The 22,543-nt window shown below is 43.0% G+C and overlaps 1 protein-coding gene across 3 annotated transcripts in view; it reads left to right on the top strand.

Annotated features, from left to right (window-relative positions):
• Positions 1-2,791: 2,791 nt before the first annotated feature.
• The window catches only part of rpe (ribulose-5-phosphate-3-epimerase), a 31,628-nt gene continuing 11,876 nt past the window's right edge, over positions 2,792-22,543 (top strand). The window contains exons 1-2 of one of the 3 annotated variants that reach the window (XM_043693419.1): positions 2,792-2,862; positions 16,842-16,921. Coding sequence is in view for 1 of the 3 variants with exons in the window: in XM_043693418.1 (XP_043549353.1) it covers positions 2,968-3,107; positions 16,842-16,921 (220 nt within the window). In the remaining 2 variants the exon portion in view is untranslated. Of the gene's footprint in view, positions 2,863-2,933; positions 3,108-16,841; positions 16,922-22,543 lie in introns of those variants that run through there. The other 2 variants (XM_043693420.1, XM_043693418.1) reach the window with 2 other exon arrangements.

The following is a 22,543-nucleotide window of genomic DNA, read 5'->3' as shown; positions in this document are numbered from 1 at the left end:
GTCTGTTTCCTTGTTGTATATCTCGATGACACTATCTACACCACCGACCTTTGTGTCATCGGCAAACTTACGAACCCACTTTTCCACTTCTTCATCCAAGTCATTGATAAAAACAACATACAGCAGAGGTCCAAGAACAGACCACTGCGCGACACCACTGGTCACTGACCACCAGGTGGAATACTTTCCATCCACAACCACTTGCTATCTTCTTTTGGCCAACCAATTCTGTACCTAGACAGCCAAATTTCCCTGTATCCCATACGTCCTAACTTTCTGAATGAGCCTACTGTGGGGAACCTTATGAAATATCTTACTGAAATCCATAGACATCACATCCACTGCTCAACCTTCGTCAACCTGTCTCATCACGTCCTCAAAGAACTCAATATGGTTTGTGAGACATGACCTACCCCTTACAAAGCCTTGCTGACTATCTTTAATCAAACTATGTTTTTCCAAATAATGCTTACCACAGACATAAGCCTGACTGGTCTGTAATTCCCAGGGAGTTCCCTATTCCTTTTCTTGAGCAGAGGAATAACATTCACCTCATTTAACCTCCCCTGCCTCTTGAGACACCAGGCACAAGTTCCCTCCACTATCCCTGATTGGCCCTACCCTCCCTCTAATAATTCTATTATTCCTCACGTATACATAGAACGCCTTTGGGTTTTCTGTATTCCTTCCCATCAAAGCTTTATCGTGCCCCCTCTGGCTGTCCTCAGTCCACTTTTGAGTTCTTTCCCAGCTAGCCTGAATTCCTCTAAAGCTCGCTCCTTAAACAGTCTCCATTTCTTGTATTTGTTTCCAATTTATACTCCATAACTCCTGTCTAATAGCATTTTAATTTCCCCTCCCCCAATTAAATATCTTCCCATACTATCTGTTCCTATCCCTTTGGTAAAGGTGAGGCAGTTGTGATCACTGAAATGCTCTCTCCTACTGAGAGATCTGACACCTGGCCTGGCTCATTGCCGAGCACCAAATCCAATATAGCATCCCCCCAGTCAGCCTATCTACATATTGAGTCAGGAATCTGTCCTGGACACACCTGATAAAATCGGCTCCATCCAGACCATTTGCACTAAGGACTTTCCAACCAATATTGAGGAAGTTAAAGTCATCCATAACAACAACTCTGTTACATCTGCACCTTTCAAAGATTTGCTGTCCAAACTGTTCTCCCATCTTTCTGTTGCTATTGGGGGGCATGTAGAAAACACCCAATTAAGTGACTGCTCCTTTCCTGTTACTGACTTCCACCCATACTGACTTAGTAAACAAGCCTTCCTCAACAGCCTCCTTTTCTGCAGCTGTGATGCACTCTCTAATTAACAACTATACTCCCCCTCCTCCTTTAACCCCCACCCTATTCTTTTTACAACATCGAGCAACCATGCCTGCACCTGTGAAATCCATATCCCCGTTATGGCCACAACATCATAGTTCCAAGTACTGATCCTTGTTCTAAATTCATCACTCTTATTCATTACACTCATTGCATTAAAACAGACACACTTTAACCCACCCCTTTGCCCTATCCTTCCTGATACACTCTCTGAATTCTATTTCTGACTGTTCAATGACTAACCTCTCCTATGATCTGTGGCTCTGTTTCCCATCGCCCTACCAAATGAGTTCCAACCCTTCCGAAGTACTCGAGCAGATCTTCCATCCAGGACATTGGTGCCCCTCCAGTTTAAGTGCAACCTGTCCTTCATGTATAAGTCCCACCTTCCCCAGAAGATACCCCAATGATCTACATATCTGAACCTCCTGCACCAGCCCTGTAGCCACGTGTTTAACTACATTCGCCCTCTGTTGCTCGCCTCACTAGCACGTGAGATTACTACTCTGCTTGTCCTGCTGTTTAGCTTCCAACCTAACTCCCTGAAATCACTTTTTAAATCCTCATCCCTTTTCCTGGCTATGTCATTAGTGCCAATGTGCACCACGACTTCTGGCTGCTCACCCTCCCCTTTCAGAAACATGCAGACTTGATTAGAGACATCCCAGACCGTGGCATGTGGGAAGCAACATATCTTCCGGTAGTCCCGTTCATGACCGCAGAATCGCCTGTCCATTCCTCTATGAGTGTCCTACCTGTAGGCACTGCTGTGAGTGAATAAGAAGCATGTCAAGTAGCTGAGGTATATTAAAGGCTTATAATGAAAGGGAAAATAACCCCTTTCTCTTCAAAGAAGCAGCCAAGCCCATAAATATATGAAGGGACTACTCAAAGTTTCTTGCTGGGAAAGCATTTCATTTTCCCTTTGGAGGTTTAATTGAAAACCAAAGTGTTGATAAATTGGATAGTTGGAGAGTATATACCAGTTCCATGGTACAAATACCAATTAGATTGTGATTTTGTTGTTGTGGTGGTAGTTAAAAAATACTTGCAGTATAAAGACCTCTGGAGATCAACAGATGGAAGATTGAAGACAACAGAAAAGACAGAGACTGTGTGGACTTAAATTAATGTAATGTTTAATAATTGTGTTATTGGAGCAATACTTTTATAAAGTTGGGATCAGATCGTCATTACATAAGAAAAGGGGCTTGGATTTGTTAACGGTTCTGTTTAGTGTTCACTATTAAGAGCTGGAAAAATAAATTGTTATTTTTCTTTAAATAGTGGAAATTAGGAGTTCCCACTCACTCTCTAACACTGTTAACAGAGAGCTTTTCTGGGTGATTGGCTTTAATTACCAGAGAGGTTCGACCTCCTCGTTGTAACGGTCTGCTCCATCTCTTCAGCCTCAAGTTGGCTTTCCGCCATCGCCTTGAAACCATTTCCCCCCACCGAAACCACTGATCACGTGCTCTGGCTCGCAAAGCATGCCGGGATAAAGGTCTGAAGTAGGTTTGTGGCGGGGGAGAGGAAGGGCGTGGGGCAGGCTGGTTAGAAGCCGGGTGAGGCAGGATGGGGAGAAGGTCAGAAGTGAAGTGAAGTCGCGGGGCAGGATGGGTAGAAGGTCAGGGATGGCGGCTGGTTGCAGGATTGGACCGTCGATTTTAAACAGCGACCTGTCCCGGCTCGGGGCTGAGTGTCAGAGGATGATGGACTGCGGGGCCGACTACCTTCACCTGGATGTGATGGATGGGTACGAGTTGTGTGTGGCGTGAGGAAGAGGTTGTTTAGAGGAGGGTGTGGAGTGAAGGGTTTGCGGTGCACAGGAGGAGCCCATGGAGGGACCAGTTTGACTGGGGTTTTCCTGCTGGTTACACCCTGGGATACTCCTCACAGACTGGGGGGGGGGGGCGGTGGAAAGAAAGTACTTCCCTTTCAATCCGTGTTGTGTGTCCAATTAACTCTTGCTGTTATCGATTAATTCCAGAACAGCAGCAGGTTTTTCAGTTTGTCTGACAACCAGCTCCCTGAATCCCACTTCCCTGCCTTTCCCCTTGCAAATGTTTCCTCTTTAATCATCCCAATTCCGTTAAGGGCACAACCTCTACCATCGGGGAGAAGGAACAGAAGCCTGAACACACGCACCAGCCAGTTTCGTATCAACTTCTTATTAGAATACTGAATGGACTCTCAAACTCTGAACATTCACCTGTACCTGTGTTTTTGTTTTTGCCACTGTTTACCTATTATTTACTTATCTGTGCTGCTTAACTCTATGGTCTGCCTGTATTGCTTGCTAGACAAAGCTTTTCACTGTGCCTCGGTACACGTGACATAAGTTAAATTCAATTCAATTCAGTTGGAATGTACCTTCAGCAGGGCCTAGGGTAGTATTAATCATTGTGACCTTGTATCTTTATGGAGCCTGGACTTGTGCACCACCCCCCTCAATCAAGTAGTGATTACAGAATGTCCCCACATGTAAGAGCGACAGTGAGTGAGGTGCTGGCTCTTTCACTCACAGGTTATTTTACATCCACATTTCTTCAACAACAGATGCAGGAGAGAACCAGCCTGTGATTGGAGGAGTAGCTGGGAATTCAAGTGGCTGAATAAGTCATTGGGATTGGCGTGAGGGAGTCCAGTCCTCAGAGTGAGAGAAAGTGCTGACAGCATGGTCTGGGAGTGTGATGTCCAGTGTTAGGAGAACATCAAGGAGTAAAAAAAGTTTTAAATCTGTTAGCAAAGGCAACTAGGGACTGGCAATAAATGTTGGCTGGCCAACGATGCTCATGTCCCACAAATGAATATGAAAGATCAAAGCATATTCAGCTCTCTAGGAGTCAGGGAAACTTAGTGTCTCTATTGCAAACGAATGCAAACTGTCCTCTAACTGCATAAGATCAGGAGCTACTATGTGGGATAAATATTGTAGATGTCATTGTAACAAATAAGATTTCAAAGCTTGTTTTTCCAAGTGACAGTCAGTTCGAGTTACCATGGGAATCGGTGCTTGAACTCCAGCTATTCGTATAATTTGTGAATAAGATGAGGGAAGTAAATATAACATCAAATTTGCAGATGATAAAGTTGGGTGAGAGGGTGAAGAGAATAAAGGAGAAAGGGAGATCAGGGGAATTTGGATGATCAGCCATGGTCAGATTGAATAGTGGAGCAGGTTCCAAGGGCTGAATGGATTACGTGTCCTGTTCTCCATGTTTCTATGAAAATTAACAATTGTAAGGTTTAAATCTTTGATTGAGATCTTAGAAGCAGTAGATCTTCCCATTTTGTAAATATGGATTGGAAATGCATCTAATGCATGTGAGGTTTGATCTTATCAGTCGGCATGATTGGCATGTTGGCTTTTCCTTTGTGTAGAAGTGTCATTTTGTGAATATAAGCCTGTTGTTTTGTGCTAATTTGCATATTTTGGTGTTTAGGAAAGTGATACTTTGTTTGATGGAGCAGTGAGGATATTGATCAAATCTTTAATTCTGATTATGTATTGCACAGAATACATAAGGTACGGTTACTTTATGACTGCTTCACATAATTATAGAATCCCTACAGCGTGGAGACAGGCCATTTGGCCCAGCAAGACCACACCGACCCTCCGAAGAGTAACCCACCCAGACCCATTCCCCTATCCTAGTTATTCTATGTTTACCTCTGATTAATGTACCTAGTCTACACATCCCTGAACACTATGCCAATTTAATATGGCTAATTCACCTGACGTGCACATCTTTGGATTGTGGGAGGAAACCCACACAGACTTGGGGAGAATGTGTAAACTCCACCCAGACAGTCGCCCGAGGCTGGAATTGAACCCAGGTCCCTGAAGCTGTGGGGCAGCAGTGCTAACCACTGAGCCACCATACTGTACTACTGAGAAAGAGGCCCCGAGAAACAAAAACACAGCTTCTAAAAATCAAAAAGTAGTCTGTAAGAAGATTTCCAGAAGTATGAGCAAGCAAAGTTATTTTGACATGGGGCAGGGTTTACTAAAGTGGAGCTGGTTGCACAATAAATGACTATGTAATTTGCAAGTGGTCATGGTTGTAAAGTGTATCATACTGAAACCAGTCATTTCAATGTGCTTTATAAATAGAGACATAAGTACAAAAACTGTTGTTTCGCTGATTCTCAATAACACCGCTTAACCCCTTGTGTCTTTGATTTCTAATTCTGAGCACTCAAGGATTGTGCAGAGTTGTAGTAGAGGGTTCATAGAATCGTATAATGCCTACAGTGTGGAAGCGGGCTGTTTGGCCCATCGAGTCTACAATGCCCTTTTGAAGAGCATCCCACCCAGACTCACCACCCCCACCCTATCGCAGTAAGCCTAAATTTCCCATGGCTAGTCCAAATATTATGGGTAAATTAGCATGAACAATCCAGCTTACCTGCACATCTTTGAACTGTTAGAGGTCTGCACTCCTCTGTGTCAGCCCACTGAATTTCTGCTGTACTCCTTCTCTGGCAAGTATATCCTCCCTTAGATAGGGAATTCATAACTGCATGCAATACTTTTAAGTATTGGTGTCAATAAGGCCCTGTATAACTGCAGTAAGATGTTTCCCTATTGGAACTCCAATCCTTTCGCAGTGGAGATCGATACACAATACTTTCCGAGTTGCTTGCTGCACCTACCTGTCTAGTTTAATTGACTAATAAGGACATCCAGATCACTTGTACATTCATGCCACCCAAGGTATCACCATTTGAGTAATGCTTGGCCTTTTTTTTTTACACACCAACATCACATTTATCCACGCAATATTGAATTTGCCATGTGGTTGCTCACTTCGACTGTCTTGATCATTTTGAAGCCTTGTTATATCTCCTTGCAACTTTCACTCTTGCCCAGTTTTGTATCATCTGCAAATTTGGAAATGTCGCATTTAGTTACTTTTATCCAGATCGTTTATCCACTTTTTAATTAGTGAATAGCTGGTCCCCCAACACTGATCCTGTAGTCTATGCCTGCCACCTATTCTCACTTTCTGCTTCTGAACTGTCAACCAGTTCTCAATCCATGCCAGTATATTGCCCCCAATCCCATATGCATTAATTTTACACACTACTGTTTCTCCCTGCTCTAGTAGTACATCCTCAAAAAATTCCAGAAGGTTAGTTAAGCATAATTTTTCTTTCGTAAACATATGCAGACTTCAAAGTTTCCAATATTCTGTTATCACTTCTTACATAATAGACATAAGCATTTACCCCACTGCCGGTGTAAGGCTAATGAGTCTATAATACTGTTTTCTCTCACTCCATTTTTAAAAAGTGTTTGTCACACTCTATTCTGCCGAAACTGCTCCAGAGTGTATTGAATTTTGGAAGATGGTCACGAATACATCAGGGTCATTTCCTTTATTATTCTACAATGTAGATTGCCAGTCCCTGGGGAGTTTAACCTTAATTTCTCGTGCACTTTTTTTTTACTAATACTGATTTTCTTCAATTCCCCTCTTCCACTGGATGGCAGGTTTCCTCATGTTTTCCAGAAAGTATTCATACCAAATTTTGTGAAGTCAGAACAAAGTATGTGCCATTTCTTTGTTCCACATCATAAGTCCCTAACCGAGCTCTTCCAGTACATTCGCAGCACAAAAGTCTTCCTGACAATGTTGAATTGCCTAGGTGTATCCTGTCCCGAAAAAGCAGAGCAAATCCAATTTAGCTAATTACTGCTCCATCGGTTTACTGTCTACCATCAGTAAAGGGAAGGCAGATGAACTCTGGGCATAGTTAGGAATGTGGAGCTGGGGTATCATAGCAATTACAGAAACGTGGTGGTTCAGGGATGGACAGGACTGGTAGCTTAATGTTCCAGGATACAAATTCCAGGAAGGGGGGGGGTGCAAGAGAGGAGGGGGAGTGGCATTTTTGAGGGTTGACATTATCTCTGCATTTAGAGAGGATATTCCTGGAAATACGTGCAGGGAAGTTGAGTGAAACTGAGAAATAAGAAAGGGATGATCACCTTATTAGGATTGTACTTCGACACCCCAATAGTCAGTGGGAAATTGAGAAACGAATTTGTAAGGCGATTTCAGTTATCTGTGAGAATAATAGGATGGTAATGATAGGGAGTTTTAACTTTCCAAACGTAGAGTGGGACTGCCATAGTGTTAAGGGTTTAGATGGAGAGGAATTTAAGTGTGTACAAGAAAATTTTCTGATTCAGTATGTGGATGTACCTACTAGAGAAGCTGCAAAACCTGACCCACTCTTGGGAACTAAGGCAGGGCAAGTGACTGAGGGAGCACTTTGAGGCCAGCAACCATAATTCTATTAGTTTTAAAACAGTGATGGAAAAAGATAGACTGGATCTAAAAGTTGAAGTTCTAAATTGTAGGAAGGCCAGTTTTGATACTATCAGGCTGCACTTGGAGTATTGCATACAGTTCTGGTCACTGCGTTTTAGGAAGGATGTGGAAGCTTTGGAAAGGGTTGAGGAGAATTACTAGGATGTTGCCTGGTATAGAGGGAAGGTCTTATGAGGAAAGGCTGAGGGACTTAAGGCTGTTTTTGTTAGAGAGAAGAAGGTTGAGAGGTGACTTAATTGAGACTTATAAGATAATCAAAGGGTTAGATAGGGTGGACAGTAAGAGCCTTTTTCCTTGGATGGTGATGGCTAGCATGAGGGGACATAGCTTTAAATTGAAGAGTGATAGATATAGGGCAGATGTCAGAGGTATTTTTCTTAGTAGTAGGAGCATGGAACGCACTGCCTGCGACAGTAGTAGACTCGACAACTTTAGGAACGTTTAAGTGGTCATTGGATAAACATATGAATGAAAATGGAATAGGCTACAGATTGGTTCCATAGTTTGGCGCAACATCGAGGGTCAATGGACCTATATTGTGCTGTAATGTTCACCGTTTTATAATAATTGATTGGGGACAGATGTTCACAGGTAATGGGACAGCTGGAAAATGGAAAGTCTTCAAAAATGAAATAAGAGTCTAGCGACGATATGTTCCTGTTGGGGTGAAAGGCAAGGCTGGTAGGTTTGGGGAATGCTGGAAGACTAGAGAAATTGAGGTTTTGGTTAAGAAAAAGAAGGAAGCATATGTCAAATATAGACAGGAGAGACTGAGTGAGTGAATCCTTGGAGTATACCTAAGAGGGAAATCAGGAGGGCAAAAAGAGTACATAGCTTTGGCAAATAGGGTTTTGGACAATCCAAAGGGATTCTACAAATACAAAAAGGTAACTAAGGAGAGAATAGCACTCCTCAAAGATTATCAAGGCAACCTGTGAGGAGAAATGGAGGAGATGGAGATATTAAATGAGTATTTTGCATCAGTGTTTACTGTGGAGAAGGACATGGAAGATGTAGAATGTTGGGAAATAGATGGTACAATTACAACATTTAAAAGCATCTGGATGGGTATATGAATAGGAAGGGTTTGGTGGGACATTGGCCAAGTGTTGGCATTGGCCAAGTATTTAGCATATCATGGACGAGATGGGCCAAAGGGTCTGTTTCTGTGAAGTGATGGGAGGTGTCATCAACAGTGCTAACGAGCAGCACTTGCTCCGCAATAACCAGTTGAATGATGCCTAGTTTGACTTCTGCCAGGACCACTCAGCTCCTGACCTCATTACAGCTTTGATTCAACCATGGACAAAAGAGCTGGCAAAACTGGAGTCAATGGGAATCATGGGACAAACTCTCCACGGTCGAAGTCATATCTGGCTCATGGAATATAGAATAATACAGCACAGAACAGACCCTTCGACCCTCGATGTTGCGCCGACCTGTGAACTATTCTCAGCTCGTCCCACTACACTATCCCATCATCATCCATGTGCTTATCCAACCAAGGATTGTTTAAATCTCCCTAATGTGGCTGAGTTAACTACATTGGCAGGTAGCGCATTCCACGCCCTTAACACTCTCTGTGTAAAGAACCTGCCTCTGACATCTGTCGGAAATCTATCACCCCTCAGTTTGTAGTTATGCGCCCTCGTACAAGCTGACATCATTATCCTAGGAAAAAAGACTTTCACTGTCTACCCTATCTAATCCTCTGATCATCTTGTATGTCTCTATCAAATCCCCTCTAAGCTGCCTTCTTTCCAATGAGAACAGCCCCAAGTCTCTCAGTCTTTCCTCATAAGGCCTTCCTTCCAGACCAGGCAACATCCTGGTAAATCTCCTCTTCCACATCCTTCCCGAAATATGGCGACCAGCACTGTACGCAATATTCCAAGTGTGGCCACACTAGTGTTTTGTATAGTTGCAGCATGATATTGCGGCTCCAGAACTCAATCCCTCTACTAATGAAACCTAACATACCGTATGCATTCTTAACGGCACTATCAACCTGGGTGGCAACTTTCAGGGATCTATGCACATGGACTCCACGATCCCTCTGCACATCCACACTACCAAGAATCTTTCTGTTGACACAGTACTCAGCCTTCCTGTTGTTCTTTCCAAAGTGAATCACCTCACATTTAGCTGCATTGAACTCCATTTGCCACCTCTCAGCCCAATTCTGCAGTTTATCCAAGTTCCCCTGCAACCTGTAACATTCTTCCAAACTGTCCACTATTCCACCGACTTTAGTGTCATCTGCAAATTTACTAATCCATCCACCTATGCATCTAAGTCATTTATAAAAATGACAAACAGCAGTGGTCCCAAAACAGATCCTTGTGGCACACACTTGTAACCGGACTCCAGGCTGAATATTTTCCATTAACCACCACTTGCTGCCTTCTTTCAGAAAGCCAGTTTCTAATCCAAACTGCTAAATCACCCTCCATCCCATGCCTCTGCATTTTCTGCAACAACCTACCATGTGGAACCTTAACAAAGGCTTTAGAGGTTGTGGTTATTGGAGGTTAGTCATTTCAGCTGCAGGCCATCTCTTCAAGATTTCCTCAGGGTAGTGTCCTAGGCCAACCTGTTTTTTTTTTCTTTTGCTGCTTCATCAATGAATTTCCCTCCATCCAAAGGTATGCAGTGGAAATGTTCACCAATGATTGTACAAGATTTGCGACTCAGATTTTGGAGCAGTCCATTTCCAAATGCATCAAGATCTAGACAATATCCAGGTCTGGGCTGACAAGTAGCATTCACTCCACTCATATGCCAGGCAATGACTATCTCTCTAGTAAGAGACAATCTAACCACCGACCCTTGAGATAATGGTTTTACGATCACTGAATCTGTGACCAGCTAATCCCTTGGGATTGGCAACGATCAGAAACTCAACTGGAGTTGTCATAGAAATACAGTGGCTACAAGAGCAGGTCAGAAACTGACAATAACTCACTTACAAGGCCCATAATGGAATACGCCCTACTTGCAATGGATGGGTACAGCTCCAATCCCTATGTAGATTAAAATCACCCATGATTACAGTTGTACCCCTATTGCTTGTCTCTCTCCAATGTCCTGTTTGATGCCTTCCCTTGCATCTCAGCTACTGTTTGGGGTCCTATGGAAACCACCACCAACAATGTTTTCTGTCCCCTGGTAGTTTTTTCACCTCATCCATACAAATTCCACATTTTGATTCCTAATCAGCGATCCACCACAATCTCTTCTCTTCCTGCACCTATTTCTTATCTATGGGCTGCACCTCCAACAGCTCGTGGGATTTCACATCTGACACGTGGCTCAAAGTGCCACCACCTTTACTGTCTCTGAATGAGCTGACATTTTACCTGGGTATTTGCTACACAATAAGCAGAAATTTGCTCTAACTAAATACCAGGAAGAATGAAGCCACCATCTTAAATCCTTCCCGCAAGCTCTGGTTGTCAGCGTCTAACTCCATCCTCTCAATTGAGAGAGTTTAAATGTAACCTGATATATTATTTAGTCCAGATATGAGCTTGTAGCCATCATTAACAGTACCCCTCTTTTACTGCTCCCTCTGCTTCTGAAACCTCTGAGCAAACATATTTGTTTCCTTGAGGCTACTGCTCTATACTCCTTTGTAGCCCCTCACATGCAATCTTTATTGCTGGAACAGCACAGCAGGTCAGGCAGCATCCAGGGAACAGGAGATTCGACGTTTCGGGCACAGGCCCTTCCTCCAGCATCTGCAGAAGTAACTTTCTCTTCACATGCAATCCTCTTGTGAACATATATCTTACTGTATTCAGACGCACCAAGTCCTGTTCACCCTTGATCCCTGTACTCACTGATGGTTTTGGTTCCCAGGTCTGCCTTGATTGTAAACTTATTGTTTCTTTGAAATCCTTCCATGGAAGCAACCAAAATAATCTGCTCCAATCTGGTCCTCTTGTGCGTTCCCATTATATATTGCTACACCACTACCTTCAGATACAAGCTCTTTGACTAAGGTTAACATAATCTACCTGAGTGCCCTTTTGATTTGTTGAGCTTTACTTGATGAGGTGAAGTATGGGCTCTGTGTAAGTTCATGTTGGAGTGCTCTGGGCACATGTCACCCTGATAAATTTGTGATTTGGAGATACTGGGGTATACAAAGTTAAAAATCACACAACACCAGGTTATAGTCCAACAGGTTTAATTGGAAGCACACTAGCTTTCGGAGCGACGCTCCTTCATCAGGTGATTGTGGTGAAGGAGCGTCGCTCCGAAAGCTAGTGTGCTTCCAATTAAACCTGTTGGACTATAACCTGATGTTGTGTGATTTTTAACTTTGATAAATTTGTGTTTTTCTAACTTCTATCTCATTCCTTCTGTGATCAATGATTTTACTAATTTCAACAGACAGGAGGAGCATATAGGAAGAAATATTCATTCAATACACGAATTATGTTGTATTTAGTCGCAACTTTAGAACCAGTAACTTAGGGTTTTACATTGAAACTCTCAGAATACTGAGAGACCTGCATAGAGTGGACATGGAGTAGATGTTCCCATAAGGTTTCCACTGGGACACAAGGGCCAGCCTACCCAGCCATTCCTTATAACGCAAAGTAACATTTCTTCTAATTCTTTCTTGCACAGTTTCCAGTTTAATCTCATCCTTCCTATAGCGGGGCGACTAGAATTGTACACAGTACTCTAAATGTAGCCATACCAATGTCTCAACTGCTGCACATAATACTCTGACCTTCTTCACCACTCTGTCTCTCTGTGACACCACTTTCAAGGAACTACGTACCTGTACCCCTAGGTCTCTGCTTGACAACACTTCTCAGGGTCTTACCGTTAACTGTGTAAGACCTGTCCTGGTTTTGTCTTGCCAAAATGCAACACCTTGTTTTTATCTGCATTGAACTCCATCTGCCATTCCTCGGCCCACTGGCCCAGTTGATCGAGATTGTGTTGTACTCTTAGATATTCTTCTTCACTGTCCACTATAGCACCAGTTTTGCTATCGTCTGCAAAAATATTAACCATGCTTCTGATATTCTCATCCAAATAATTTATATAAATGACAAACGATAGTGGAGACAGCATGGATTCTTGTCGCACACTCCTGGTCTCGGGCCTCCAGTGTGAATAATAAACCTTTACTGCCATCCTCTGTTTCCTGCCATCAAGCCAATTTTGGATCCAATTGACTGGCTCTCCCTGGATCCCATGTGGTCTAACTTTAACCAGTCTACCATATCAAAGGCCTTCTCCTATTGTGTAGAAATATATGGTTGTAATGGTACGGTGGAACTTTGAAAGTAAAAGACAGAAGCTCCTGGTGAATGGAGAGCAATTTGATTTAGTTAGCCTGGGATGGACACTTTTGTTTTCCCACTTATCATTTATATAACACATTATACATATATATGACTCTGGGCTAAGGAGTGCAGTTATGGAGTTTGTGGCTGAAAGAAATTAGATGTGATTGATCTGCAACATGAAAGTAGCAGGGTTCAGAAATACATTGAAATCTCAGTGGGTGGATACTTGCTACTTGTATTATGTAAATAATCTGACTTGTTTAAATGATTTCATTTTTACATGTATTTTATAGTGAGAAATATCAGTAAAATGCAGTGCAAAGCTTTCATTCATCACCACAATCCAGCTCCGTTTTGAATAGTTTAAGAAAAATGAAAAGGTATAGCTTAAGGAGAAGTCCCATCTCCATTCCGCTGCCTCCTATGTGAGTCCCCAGCTGGCTCAGGAGCACCACCGCTTTGCCCCACTTTGATCCTTAGGTGCCATCTTTCACCACTGGGCATGCCTCACTGGCGTTGCCTTTGCCGATAAAGCAGCCACCAATTCCAGGTCATAGAACATAGAAGAATACAGCGCAGTACAGGCCCTTCGGCCCTCGATGTTGCGCCGATCCAAGCCCACCTAACCTACACTAGCCCACTATCCTCCATATGCCTATCCAATGCCCGCTTAAATGCCCATAATGAGGGAGAGTCCACCACTGCTACTGGCAGGGCATTCCATGAACTCACGACTCGCTGAGTAAAGAACCTACCCCTAACATCTGTTTGTTATTCTTCCCAAAGTGAATCACCTCACATTTAGCTACATTGAATTCCATTTGCCACCTTTCTGCCCAGCTCTGCAGCTTCTCTATGTCCTGCTGTAACCTGCCACATCCTTCCTCACTGTCTACTACTCCTCCGACTTTCGTATCATCCGCACACTTGCTCACCCAACCTTCTAACCCCTCCTGCAGGTCATTTATAAAAATGACAACAGCAATGGTCCCAAAACAGATCCTTGCTGAACACCGCTAGTGACGGCACTCCAAGATGACCTTTGCCATCAACTACTACCCTCTGTCTTCTTCCAGCCAGCCAACTCCTAATCCAAACCTCCAACTCACCCTCAATGCCATACCTCCGTATTTTTTGCAGTAGTCTACCACAGGGTCCTGTGCTCACCCTGCAAAAGTAAGTAATGGCTCACTCGAGTCTGTGCAGGCTCACTCTTCTCCACTACTAATCCGTGCTGGGATAACTCAGCACCGTTGATGCTGTTTGAGTTCTTCAGAGAACCATAGGTACAAAAGCTAAGTAAGACGGCGGGAAGAAAGGAAGGAGAGAGTAAATAGGAAAGCAGACAGAGCAGATGAGCCCTGAGCTCAGGAGCCCTACTCCACCATCGTCTTGGACGCCACCTAAATTGGAGGCAAAAATAGAAATTGCTGGAAAAGCTTAGCAGATCTGGCAGCATCTGTGGAGAGAAATCAGAGTTAACATTTCTGGTCAAGTGACACATTTCTGGTCTGAGGAAGGGTCACTTGACCAGAAATGTTAGCTCTGATTTCTTCCCACACATGCTGAGCCTTTCTAGCAATTTCTATTCTTGTTTCTGATTTACAGCATCTACAGTTCTTGCAGTTTTTACTTAATCCTAAATTGGAGGGATGATGCAGAAACATTGCAGCCTGGGGAGTGAAGATTTGAGTTCCTTCTAGGTAAAGATGATGAGGCGGTTCAGGAAGCAAGTGGAACACTGATGCCACAGACATGAGGGAGAGGTGAATGGAACTTTTGAACGACATCCCTCTTCTATCTGAAATAAAGGTGGTTTGACTTTTCTAATATTTTTCTCTTTGAAAAAATAGGCCGTCATGTGTCTACCCAAAGACTCTGTTTGTGAAAGCCAATTTAAAAAATGGCCCAAGGCAAATTACTTAGGGTTAATGCAAAATGTGTTAATGCATTGAAAACACAGGGAATTAGACGCTCTCTCTTGGATGTCCAAGAGGACGGTATCAAAAATTGTATACTTAAAAGCAATTGTGACCAGGTCATATGTTTGTAATGTAACTGAGGCAGCTACCAAGTTAGCTTTTGATGTCCTGGTCAGAATTTGTTGTTGCAGTAGATTCCTGGAGTTATTAGCACCAGCTTGTGCGCAGTGTCTTTCACTAGTTTCCTTTGTTCAGAACTGAAATATTGCCTTCTATTTCTTCCTATCTCGTCTTCTATTCCTATACTAGAATGCTCACACAATGGGAGGTGAGCCATGCCAGAGCTGAATTTTGATTTGATTAGAATTACTGGAAGTGTCTAGAGCAGCCAACTTGCTCATTATTGCGTGGGCTTTTTTAATGTGTTTTTCAAATAGTTGCTATATATATGTGGAGAAAATGAGAACTGCAGATGCTGGAGATCAGAGTCGAGAGTGTAGTGCTGGAGCAGAAAAATCGACGTTTCGGGCATAAGCCCTTCATCAGGAAACGTTGATTCTCCTGCTCCTCGGATGCTGCCTGACTTGACCCCACACTCAACTCTAAATATAGATTTTATTAGCTTACTTAGTGTGGAAACAGGCCCTTCGGCCCAACAAGGCCACACCAACCCGCCGAAGCGCAACCCACCCAGACCCATTCCCCTACATTTACCCCTTCACCTACTACGGGCAATTAACATGGCCAATTCACCTAACCTGCACATTTTTGGACTGTGGGAGGAAACCGGAGCACCCGGAGGAAAGCCACGCAGACACGGAGAATGTACAAACTCCACACAGACAGTCGCCTGAGGCGGGAACTGAACCAGGATCTCTGGCACTGTGAGGCAGCAGTGCTAACCACTGTGCCACCCATATATGTCTATATGATAAAGTTTTTTTTTAATCTGTTCATAACACTGACATATGAAACGTAGAAAACAAATCTGAGGAATCATACTTGTCCTTTACAAAACCATTGTTAGATGTGAGTTGGGTTATTTTGTATGTGTCTGGGCTTCATGCTTTAGGGAGGATGTCAGACCTTGGGGAGGGTTTACTGGAATGGTACCAGAAATGAGGGACTGCATTTATATGGAGAGACTGGGGATGCTGGGATTGTTCTCCTTCGAGCGGAGAAGAAGAATAAGTGGGATTTAATCAAGGTGCATAGGGCGGCTCAGTGGTTAGCACTGCTGCCTCACAGTGCCAGGGTCCCAGGTTCGATTCCAGCCTTGGGCGACTGTCTGTGTGGAGTTTGCACATTCTCCCAGAGTCTGCTGGGTTTCCTCAGAGTGCTCCGGTTTCCTCCCACAGTCCGAAGATGTGTAGGCCAGGTGAATTGGCCATGCTAAATTGCCCGTAGTGTTAGGTGCATTCTTCAGAGGGAAATGGGTCTGGGTGGGTTACTCTTTGGAGGGTTGGTGTGGAATGGTTGGGCCAAAGGGCCTGTTTCCACACTGTAGGGAATCTAATCTAATCTAATCAAATAGCTGCACCTTTGTTAGAGCCTAGTGAGAAACTGTTTGCTCTGACAAACAACTTGCTAGTCAGCGACCACTGATTTGAAGTGATTGGGGAAAATGATGTGAACTATTATCAGGCTAAGGGTTGGTAGTCTTTGGGACACTACCTGAAAGAATGGGGGGAGTGCAAATTCCAAATTTTCACAAGACATCCACTTGAAGAGAAATCATTTGCAGGGTTGTGAGGAGAAAACTGGAGTGAGAGGGGAAATTGGACAGCTCTTGCAAAGAATTAATGCTGACATGACTGGGTAAATAGCAACATGCTGTGCTTGTGACATGCTGTCTTGTGAAACACCTTGCTTCAAGACTTGCTTTTAAGAACTTGTGTCCTCTCTCTTGCAGACATTTTGTGCCTAATATCACGTTTGGTCATCCTGTCGTAGAATGTCTTCGGAAGGAACTTGGCCAAGAGCCCTTCTTTGGTAAGACTTCTGAGTTTCACTGTGGTGTTGTGTCAGTGATGTTTTGGAAACTGTGGCATAAAGAAGTGTTTGGATGGGATTGAGGCCAGTTATTGTCAGCACCTGATAATGCAGTCTCACTGCAGTGAGCTACTTTCCTTCTTTGAAATTAGTGGGATGGTTTCCAAAAGTCCTAAGCATTTTGGACTTCACGCAGAAATGATGAAGGACATTGTTTAATTGGACACTGAGCTGTTCGTTGATAGCACAAAATTAATTCCTGTGGTCAGGAGGTTGCTGGGAGCCAGGTTTTCTCTTTGTCTCCTCAGAATATTTACATGCTTGCTGCCTGACTACCCTGCAGCCACAGGAAGTTCATTCCAATTCAACTACAAACTCACTGTTCAGAACCTTGAAAACGTAATCACAAAGCCACTAAATACTGAGATGCTGTCGAGCAATTAGCTCAGATTCAGACTTGTATACTCAGTGACAGCATCAAAAAATAAATTTGAACTCTTGTACCTCTGAAACTCCGAGTGAGGGCGACTGAGAGACAAATAGTGTCCTCTAAATGAGTGGTCAATACTGTTGTGAGTGCGAGTAATTGAGAAGACTACCATCTTCATAATGAGAATAACCAGCATAAACACTTGCCAAGTGCGAGGGACTGAGATAAATACTGACCCCAAGTGACAGTAACAGAGAATCCAAGTTGAAAAGTGGCGCTGGAAAAGCACAGCAGGTCAAGCATCATGAGAGGAGCAGGGGAGTCGATGGGAATGTGATGAAGGGCCTATACCTGAAACATCGACTGTCCTCCTCCTCTGCTGCCCGACCTGCTGTGCTTTTCCAGACAAGTATTGTCCCCAACTAGCATAACTGAAAGATAAAATTCTAGTTAGAGTACTGTCCCCTAGTCAGAGTAACTGAGGTACTGTCCAGAAGTGGGAGTAATGGAGAGAAAATGCTGCCCCTTCGTGAGAGTAACAGAAATGCATACTGTCTCCAAATGGGAGTAACCGAGTTACAAGCTGTTCTTTTGAGATATTAAATGGGAGAGCTATGTTATCCTCTTAGTAACTGTAACTGAGAGTTGTATGTTAGTCATCTGGCGCATGCTATGTTGAACTGTATTATTCAACCCACATTTGGGATACGCTTTCTACACTTGCACCTGTTTCCTCACTTTTTGTTTAAGATTAAAGACAATAGTTTGACAATCAGACAACCTTGATTTTGAAAGCTGTCTAGTATTCTTTTTAATTTCGTGGAATTCGTCCAATTGAATTATTTGATTCCTTTTATTTAAAAATTGGGTTGAGGTTAAAATGTCCTTCGATGTTTGATTCTTGCGAAACACGTGACCCATGTTGTGTGGCAGGCAACATGCTGCACGATGGTACAAAGGAAGAACATTGAATTGTAATCAGACCATTCATCAGAGCTGATTCTCTCTGGAATTGTAGCAGCAAGATGCAGCTCCCCAGTACCCTCTTATTTCTTTTAAACTTTGTCATAAGTAGTTCAGCAACAAATGCAGGCCTGGTGCTTTGAATATGACACAGGAATTTGTTGTGGTGTGTTGTTATTGTTTGGCTAATGTTTTCAGCAAGTTTCAAACAAGTACTTTCGGCTCCTGAATTAAGTAGTTGCAGTGCTAGCGCAGTCACTCCTTAATACCGATGCACTTATTTCTGAAAGGTAAATAAATGATTGTATCTATTTAAATTAGGATGATGAATTTTGTCTCTCTCCTTTTGCTTTTGAAGCTTGTAACTAAAATTGGGTAGGCCTCACTGGGAATGGAAGAGGTCGAAAAACTTCAAACAGGTCCTGACATCGTGCGGTACAAATGAACACAACCTTCGAATGTCAATTTTAAAATGACAACAATGGGGAAGGGGCTAGGTTTGGCTGCGTCTGCCTACACTCGAGGCATTTTTAAAAAGTGATAAAAAGCCAGCAAACATAAAAACTACAAGAATTTAAAGTATTTGTAAATGTAAGGAAAGTGTCAATTAAAATAGATTTAATTTTTTTTTAAAAACTGTTTTTATTGCGTGTGGTAGGGCCTTTAAGGAGTGTGGAGGAACAGAGGGATCTTGGAGTTCAGGGTCACAGTTTTGTGAAAGTGGAGTCACAGATAGACAGGGCAGTGAAGAAGGCTTTTGGCACACTAGCCTTCATCAGTCAGGGCAATGAGTATAGTATTTGGGAAGTTATGTCGCAGTTGTACAGGACTTTGGTGAGGCCGCACTTTGAATATTGTGTTCAGTTTTGGTCACCTTGCTATAGGAAGGATGTTATTAAACTGGAAAGAGTGCAGAAGGAATTTACAAGGATGTTGCCTGGACTCAATGGTCTGAGTTATAGGGAGAGGTTGGGCAAGCTTGGACATTTTTCTTTAGAGCGTAGGAGACTGAGGGGAGGGTTTTCTTATCGAGGTGTATAAGATCATAAGAGGCATAGATAGGGTGAATGCACTCAGTCTCTTCCCCAGGGTTGGGGAATCGAGGATTAGAGGACATCAGTTTAAGATTAGAGGGGAAAGAATAAAAGGAACCTGAGGAGCAACCTTTTTTTACACAGAGGGTGATGCACATGTGGAATGAGCTGCCAGCGAAAGTGGTTGAGGCAGATTTATTAACAGCATTTAAAAGGCATTTAGGCAAGTACATGGATAGGAAAGGTTGAGAAGGATATGGGCCAAGTGCAGGGAATGTGGTTAGCATGGAACGGACATTTCAGTCAGCATGGATCAGTTAGGGCTAAAGGACTTGTTTCTGTGCTGTAGGACTCTGACTCTATGTGCAGAAGAAGAGCGATCAGACTTGAGCATACACAGGTAGCAATTATTGTTGGTGCCAGCAAATGTTTTATTGCCAATTATATAGATGTAAACCGTTTGTAGCCCAGTATCGGAAATGGGTCAACTAGGCTCCTTAAATAACTAACATAGAATTAGATTATTGCAAATACAATTGTAACAAAAATTATTAACACCATGTTTAAGCTGTGCCAATATGTACATCCTTGCTTGAAAAAGTGCACACAGGCACTTTATGCTTAAGATCTGAAATGAAAACAAAATGCTGTAGAAACTCAGCAGGTCTGGCAGCTTCTATGAAGACAAATACAAAGTTAACAGTTTGAGCCCAGTGACACACCTTCAGAATGAAAGGAGCTGGAAAATGTTGTATCTTATACTGTTGAGAGAGTGAAGGAGAAGCAAGTGGAACAGATAGTGACAGTTGTTAAATAATGGCAATGATTAAGAAATTAGATCATGGCTCGCAACAAAGATGTACCCAAGTATGACGCAAGGATTCCAGGAAAGAGATAAGCTAACCATGGTTAACCGGGAAAGTTAAGGGAAGGCATCAGATTGAAAGAAAATGTACAATTTGGCAAACATTAGTGGTAAACTAAACAATGGGAATGTTTTTAAAAACAAAAGTGGACCAAAAAAAGGAAGGGAACTTTGTGGCTAGCAAGTAATAGCCAAATGGATAGCAAGAGCTGCTTTTAAAATCATAAAAGGAAGAATGTGACTAAAATGAACATGGCCCCCTTGAGAATGAGGCGAGGGAAATAATGGGGGAACCAGGAAATGGCAGAAAAGTTGATTAAATACATCAGTCCTCACAGTAGAAAGCACTAAATAAAAGAATTGCTACATAATTAAGGGGCAAAAGGAGGAGAGAAAATAAATGCAATATCACCAGAGAAGAAGTGCTAGAGAAACTAATGGTGCTAAAGCCCAGTGAACCCCTTGGACCTGATGGGTTGCATCCAGGATATTAAAGGCAACAAAAAAAGTGGATGCACTTGTTTAATTGGACACTCAGCTGTTTGGTTTGATAGCGCAAAATTAATTCCTGTGGTCAGGAGGTTGCTGGGATCCAGGTTTTCTCTTTGTCTCAGAATATTTACATGCTCATTGCCTGACTACCCCACAGCTCATTCCAATTCAGGTATAAACTCACTGTTAAGAACCTTGGAAACGAAAGAACAAAGCCAAATCCTTCTAAGGATTCTTGGAAATCTGCCAGTGTAACCTGCTTATTCACAAAGGGAAGGAGACGAACCTGGAACTGTAGGTTTATTTTAAATCACAAGCTTTTGGGATGCTGCTCCTTCATGGGGTGGGGTGAAGTGCACAGACTCGAAACTTGTAGACAGTGAGATCAAAAGATCATACAAATAGTATGAGTGGAGCATAGACAGGTGGCATAACGAGTCTCTGCAGGGAATCAGAAGTGTCAGACGGTGTGTTTAGATTCCCTACAGTGTGGAAACAGACGGGATAGAGAGGGAAGTAAAAGGGGTGGAGGAGTTGCATTACTGGTCAAAGAAGCTATCACAGCTGTGCTAAAGGAGGGCACTGAGGACGACCCGAGCAGTGAGGAATTATGGGAAGAGCTCAGAAATAGGAAGGGTGTGGGGCTGCACTACAGGACTCCCAACAGCGAGTGTGAGATAGAGGTACAAATATGTAAACAGATTATGGAAAGATGTAGGAGCAACAGGGTAGTGGTGAAAGGAGATTTTAATTTTCCCAACATTGACTGGGATTCATTTAGTGTTAGAGCTCTAGATGAAGCAGAATTTGTAAGGAGCATCCAGGAGGGTTTATAGAGCAGTATGTAAACAGTCCGAGTGGGGAAGAGGCCATACTGGGCCTGGTTTTGGGGAATGAGCCCGGCCAGGTAGATGAAGTTTCAGTAGGGGATTACTTTGGAATAGTGTTCACAATTCTCTAAAGTTTTAGAGTATCCATGGACAAAGACAAGTGTGGTCCTAAAGTAAGAGTGCTAACTTGGGGGAAGGCCAACTATAGCAAAACTCGTCAGGAGCTTGCAGATGTAGATTGGGAGCAGCTGTTTGAAGGTAAATCCACATTTGACATGTGGGAGGCTTTTAAAGAGAGGTTGATTAGAGTGCGGGATAGACATGTCCCTGTGAAAATGAGGGATAGAAATGGCAAGATTAGGGAACCATGAATGACAGGTGAAATTGTGAGACTAGCTAAGAGAAAAAAGGAAGCGTACATGAGGTCTAGGCAAGTGAGACAGACAAAACTTTGGAAAAATATCAGGAATGTAGCACCAATCTGAAACGAGGAAGTAAAAGGAGTCACGATATATCTCTAGAGTTGGGTGGAGAAATGGCAGATGGAGTTCAATCCAGGCAAATGTGAGGTGAAGCATTTTGGAAGATCCAATTCAAGAACGACCTATACAGTAAATGGAAAAGTCCTGGGGAAAACTGATGTACAGAGAGATCTGGGTGTTCCGGTCCATTGTTCCTTGAAGGTGGCAACACCGATCAATAGAGTGGTCAAGAAGGCATATGACATGTTTTCCTTCATCAGATGGAACAAGAGTTGGAAGGTCAAGTTACAGTTGTATAGGACATTGGTTCAGCCATATTTGGAATACTGCGTACAGTTCTGGTCGTCATATTACCAAAAGGGTGTGGATGCTTTGGAGAGGATGCAGAGTAGGTTCGCCAGGATGTTGCCTGGTATGGAGGACTTCTCTATGAGGAGAGGTTGAGTAGATTAGGGTTATTTTCATTCAAAAGACTGAGTTTGAGGGGAGACCAGATTGAGATTGACAAAATTGTAAGAGGTATAGA

This window comes from Chiloscyllium plagiosum, chromosome 7 (assembly GCF_004010195.1).
Source record: "Chiloscyllium plagiosum isolate BGI_BamShark_2017 chromosome 7, ASM401019v2, whole genome shotgun sequence".
In the NCBI taxonomy this organism is placed as follows: domain Eukaryota; kingdom Metazoa; phylum Chordata; class Chondrichthyes; order Orectolobiformes; family Hemiscylliidae; genus Chiloscyllium; species Chiloscyllium plagiosum.
Note: the sequence above shows the minus strand (reverse complement) of the source record. Positions and strands in the feature narration are given on the sequence as shown.